Source organism: Oculina patagonica, chromosome 13 (assembly GCF_052425735.1).
Source record: "Oculina patagonica isolate OP01 chromosome 13, crgOcupat, whole genome shotgun sequence".
Taxonomy (NCBI): Eukaryota; Metazoa; Cnidaria; class Anthozoa; order Scleractinia; family Oculinidae; genus Oculina; species Oculina patagonica.
Genome location: NC_135770.1, coordinates 31,677,772 through 31,683,946, shown reverse-complemented (window position 1 = coordinate 31,683,946; position 6,175 = coordinate 31,677,772). Strand labels below are relative to the sequence as shown.

Genomic DNA, 6,175 nt, shown 5'->3' with positions numbered 1-6,175 from the left:
ATCCAGCGAAGAAATCAGTTTCTGTTCCTGTTAGGCATACGCATATGAATTAGTTACCGAATTTTATTAAAACAGCAAATATAGACAGCCCAGGTGGTAATGGGCTCCTGAAGTTTTAGCCCATAATATAGCTCATCTTTAACTTTTTGGTAAAATGCTTTTATTTTTTTTAATTACTCAAAATACATTAGAACAATACAGAAGCTACAAACAGAGGACAGAAACAGGACTGAGATCTAGTAGTTTATTGGTGTTTTTCTCGACATCTACTTGCATGATCCTTCCTCACTCTTTTTAAGAAATGGAATTGGTTCTGATTAAATAAACATCTATAAAACTGATCTTTCCCAAAATAGGAAATGTGACTTTTTGTCTATTTCAAAATGCAATGCAATGCAATGCAAACTTACCTTCGGGACAAGACTTGCAATCTTGCTTTTGCATTCCTGGTGCATTGTCAAATGATACAAAGGAGCCATTTGGACATTTCTTACAGCTACTGGATACGTATCCGACATCGTCGGAATAAAATCCACCTGAAATGAAAATTACAGTAGAACTCTGGTAACTCGAACTCTGAAGGAAACGAAAAACAGTTCGAGTAAGCGGGGTTTCGAGTTATCCGGGTCGATTGAATATTTAATTTGCCAAGTTAATAATTGATAGTTTACTGACTTTTCAGCACTTCAGTATACAGTACAGTGCAACGTAGACTTATCTCGTTAGAAACTCTAACACGATCATAAATTCTTATGATTACAGTGGAAAATGGCTGTCAAATACGTGATCTGTTAGTTGCTCTAATCAATGGGCATCTGTGGCGAGTTGTACTAGAGAACCGAAATTTGAGTTATCGGGGTAAATTTGACCCAGATTTGATCAACGGAAACAACAGTTAGTTCGAGTTAGCGGGTTTTTCGAGTTATCCGAGTTCGAGTTAACTTAGTAAAAATGACTGAAAAGTGGGGCCAAATCCAAGGGAAATGGAAGTTATTTCGAGTTAGCGGGGATGTTAGAGTTATCCGAGTTCAAGTTACCGCGGTTACTCTATCTTAAAATCTAGATCGTTTGGAATGCTTTGAATATCCATTAACCAGCTGCAACGAAGGCCTTAACAAACCTGGAGGACATTCTGTACATCCGTCAGCACCTTTGGTGGAAGAATTGGAAAATGTACCCAACGGGCATGGTAACAGTGTAGCTTTAGAGTAGCTAATGTCGAGGATCCGTCCAAACCCTGAAGCGATGACAGCGGGCAGCAAAACTTTGCCAGTGAAGAGTGTGGGATTTCTAACATGAATGGCCTCACTTGCGGAACTGATAGGATTTCTACGAGATAGTTAGTTGCTCCTTTACAACATAATGAAAATATATCAATAGCTATCAATTTTTTGCGTGTGTGTTTAACCTGCGGTTCTTGTTAGGAAACAAACGACAACAATTCTAGCATTGTCATGTAATACTTATCTGAAAAAGCGATGTTAATAAGAGGGGGGAGAAACAGAGTAGGGAGCGATAGTCAACCAGGTTGTAACCTGACCAGGCTGCGCCTCGTTGACTATTCCCTCGTAGAAAACGCGGGCTTATAGTCTAATTGTTCATTTGACCGAGGACTTGGTTAAAATAGGTTCCTTAAAAGTAAGAGATTCCTAAAATCAAGTTTCCACTCTACCGTCCCGTATCCATCGTGTAAATAAATCAGTTAGCGGCGCTAAACGTCCGAAATAGTAAGCGGTGTGCATTTCGAGGGAGAAGCGAGAGGCCTTTAACTGCAATAAGACTCTAACTCCCTTCCTCTTTTCCTCTCCTTGAAATTTGCGCGCTGAATAACACGTTGGACTCTTTCTTGTTTTGCATCGCGCCTTATCAGTCACTCCCAAAAACATTCCAATATTTTATAAAGAGATTCTGTCAAATTGGCAAGAAATTCACTCAAACGACCCAGTTAATTCCACAGATTTTAAAGAAGAGATTTTATGGAACAATCGTTTCATAAGGATTTGCGGTAAATCATTTTATTTCAAATCGTGGCATAAAAATGGAATCGTAAAGGTTCGTGACCTTCTAACCGAGCAGGGAAACTTTCTATCTTTCGAACATTTTAAGGCCAAGTTCGGTGTCCGTACAACTTTTTTGGACTACGCAGGCGTGATCGCCGCAATCCCAAAAGCCTGGAAAACCGCAATCCTCGATACTCCTTCCGGTAATCAAAGAACGCAAAACGTCGTAACAGCAGATAATGTTTCTGCCAAAAAAGCTCGCTCTCTGCTCGTCGGAAAGTCCTTTCGCCCACCCACTGTAGAACACCGCCTACAGAATCAAAATGTTACGGACTTGGAAGCCATCTATGAACTACCTTTCAAAATCACAATAGAAAATAAACTAAGAAGCTTTCAGTACAAATTAATCCATAACATTCTCCCCACAAACCAAAGACTATATAAAATGAAGATAAAAGCCTCACCAGTATGTGAGTTGTGTAATTATGTAAATGAAACACTAGAACACATGTTTTGCGAGTGTCCTAATGTGAAACAGTTTTGGATTATGGCAATCGAATGGTGGAACGTAAAACGCTTTGAAAATATAAATCCAAAACCTATTGAAATTCTTTATGGCTATAAACCAGGATCTTCTAGTTTTTATGCGCTAAACCACTTCTTTTTAATAGGCAAATATCACATTTACCTTTCAAAAATCAAGTCTGAAAATCCAATGTTTGAGGTCTTTATTTGTTTGCTTAAAAGTAAAATTCAATCAGAAAGAGAGATTGCTATCAGAAATGGTAATTATAATAAACATAGGAACAAGTGGACCACCCTTTGTAGCAGTGAAAACACATAATCTCTTTTGTTGTTATCCAAAGCCAGCTGCTAGCTATATTTTGTGTGTGTGTAGTTGTATACCTTTCTTTTGCGCTTCTAGTGTACTTTTTTTTCTTCTTCTTCCGTCGTATTATTACAAGTATTGTAAAAAAAATCCAGTTTTTGTGTATTAGTGTTGTCTTTATTAGTGTTTAAGTATTGTAAGTATTTTGCTAGCTGTTATTGTAAGTGTACTTATTATTGTAAGTAAGGCGTCAATTATCTAAATAAAAAAAAAAATAAATAAAAAAAAAATAAAAAAAATCAGTCACTCCCACCACCCCACCCCACCCCCCCGATCCCGTATTTCCCACCTTCACATTTAAAACATATTTACACTAACTTATTTTGGAAACCTAGCTATCGACAGCTCTTCAAGTACATTGATAGGAAAGTGGCAGGGAAGGTAGCTTCTCTTCCAAAATTGTCTTCTTCACGAATTGAAGGGAAAGTGTGCATGTGAAAACAAAAATGAAAAACTTTTTATATTAATGTACTGACAGATAGACTGTGACCTTTCTCTTCATTACGGCTGTTACATATGTAACTTTCGCAACCGTTCTGTTTACCATTACCCTGAAAGAACAGTAAAGTAGCAGCGAATTTCTAAGTTCACTTCTATAAATCACGTTGATCTTGTTGTTATTGCTGTTGTCGTTGTAATTGGTGCTGTGAAACAAGGTGTATTGTATATTAGTGCAGTACTTTCAAGAATTTATATTAAAGAATACGTCACATTCGAGAATCTTGAACATAATGTCCCATGAAGCAATCCAGGCTCAAAAACTTAAGCTTCGTCCGTAGCAAATATCTGTCAAAACAAACATACAAACACAGCGAGGCGGTATTAAAGACAACATTTTAAAATCACTCAAAGCTTAAAAACTATTCGCCTTACCATTCGTCTGACGTCTTGCGCAGCTTTATGTGTAACAAAGTGTAAAATGTGTTTCGTATTATTTCGGGTTTTTTTTAGTTCCAGTCGCCAATCCTAGCTTAAGTGCCTCGAATCCCATTTTTTTCCTAAGTGGAAATTTAGACAAAACCTACAATCATTGACAAAATGTTGGCACAGTGACGGGTACATTGAGTCGCCCTCCCGCTCCAAACTGTCAATGTTGCAATGATGGTTATAAAATGAAACGCACTGCACAAGGAGTGCGGGCACATTGCGCTATACAACATTGCATGTTGGATGGCGGAATGATATGCCAACGTCTTTTGGGTTAGCACATCTCCATAAGTCACACTGACACCTAAGTGCTGTTTACACAACGGTCAACGGTCAGACCCGAGCTCGACTCGCGAAGTACGCAAGTACCTTTTATAAGATGAAAATTAGTTTTATAATAAAGACTAAGTCTTAAATGAGATTTTATTGCCTAGAGTTGTAAGTTAAAGGGAAAGTTAGTTTGACGTATGGAGATGAGTGCTAACCCGACTTTTGTCATTGATTATTGCTCCAATTCCTCCTCCCCCTTCTAAGGAACCTTAATTATACAGCTCAATCTTGTGAAATATTGTATGGGGCTATATTTCTCGTGATAACGTATTGTCTTCGGTCTCAACAAAAATCAAAATCAATGCTCATTACTTACACATGCATTCCATATTTATAATTGCCCCATTTAAATGCCTCTGTTTCGATTGTGGTTATAGGATTATCTGAGAGCATTCTGGAACGAAAACAGGATAAAAAATATAATCAATATTACTAATCAGAGCACAAGTAGTACTTAAAATATTTTATTGTTATCATCATCGCCGTCCTCGTCGTTGTCGTCATCATCATCATTATTACTGTTTCAAAGTAGCTGAATGGGCTGTCTCAGCACAATACACTGAAAAATGTAATACACGGTTTAATGTGTATAAGAACGACCGACCGTTTTAACCTGAATCTGTGAACAACCTCAACATCACTCTGTGAAAGTACATGTCAGACGCATATACTTTCCATCGAGTAATTTCTATTTCCTGCTTGTAGCGCTCACGAAGTCAATTCAGTGGATATTTAGTGAATAAATAGCCATTGTTAGTTAAATGGATTAAAGAAATACTGTCATAAAGACGTTGTGGCTTAGATTTAGTGTCCTCTGTAGCTGCCTGTTTGAGGTGTACAGAGTAGGTTGTTTCGGTATTAAGGTGGCTCGACCCAGTTTTTTTTCTAGCGATACCTATCAACTTTGAAACCCTCATACTTAAAGGGATTAATGTCAATGACATATCCACTATATCACATGGATTACACATAGATTGAACTGCAATATGATGTAAATTTTTGGGAGATCGGAATGAATATCACGTGACAATGACGTCACACAGGTTTTTGCTCTGAATCGGATTTTAGCCCGTAACCGCATTTTCTCTCGAGATCCTCCACGCTTCGTTTACCTTGGGTGTTTGCCTTCAGCTCTGCGAAGTTTCATCGAAATCTACAAGAGGAATTTTGAAATATCTTGGAATTTCTTTTGAGATGGTATAATTTATGCGTAAAACAAAGACAAGACTTCATATAAAGAAATTTGCTTCTTTTTTGATGTTTAATGAGAGGCTTTAGCCCTCATTCCTTTTAAAAATGTCCCATATCCGATATCCAAACCGTAAGAAGTAAGTAGACTTGCGCGATTTCGAAAAATATGAAACATATGAATCATAGTGAAGCTCACCGTTAAGCTCTATTTACAAATTTTACGCCTACTTTCGCAAAAAAGCGATTATTTCAAAACTCGTCGACATTTTCTCCAAATTTTTTCAGGGTGGCAATTGATCAGTACACTACACAATCCCTTAATTTCATGCTCATTGAAATCTTCTAAGGTTGTCTAATATAAACGCAAATTGAGTAAATATTGAAGCGAACTCGTAGTTTTGAATAATTTTGTGCTCTGGGATTTCCTATTAGTCCGTCGGCTTAGCTCCTAAATTGTGCGATTTTTGATACAAGCACCAAACTTTGCAGGATTACAAGCATTCGCATACTAATCAATTCTTGATATAGTGCCAACGCCAATTTCCTATTTTCAGCTAGTAAACAGCAATGAAATTTTCAGCCGAGAGGCCCCCCTTCCCCTTCCCCACAAAGTATTTTTTCTTGTACTTTTATAAACCATTTATTGTTGATTTTTATTCATAAATACAGATATGAATGCTTTTAATTAGGCTTACAATTGTTATTTTTTACCATCTGTTTGATACCAATAATTTAATAGGACATTATTGCATGGGAAAAGATTTTTCGTTCCCCGCCCTCTGCTCCCTCGTGTCTTTCGTTTTGCGCTAGCGTCCAGGTCTCTCGCGATCGGTGAACC

The 6,175-nt window shown here is 37.5% G+C and overlaps 1 protein-coding gene across 1 annotated transcript in view; it reads right to left on the bottom strand.

The window, feature by feature from the left end:
- LOC144637144 (uncharacterized) overlaps positions 1 to 6,175 on the bottom strand; it is a 123,597-nt gene that overhangs the window by 3,954 nt on the left and 113,468 nt on the right. Inside the window, exons 20-21 of the mRNA XM_078496287.1 lie at positions 1,121 to 1,329; positions 411 to 536 (exon numbers count right to left, since the gene is read on the bottom strand). Coding sequence (XP_078352413.1) covers positions 411 to 536; positions 1,121 to 1,329 — 335 coding nt within the window. The remainder of the gene's footprint in view (positions 1 to 410; positions 537 to 1,120; positions 1,330 to 6,175) is intronic.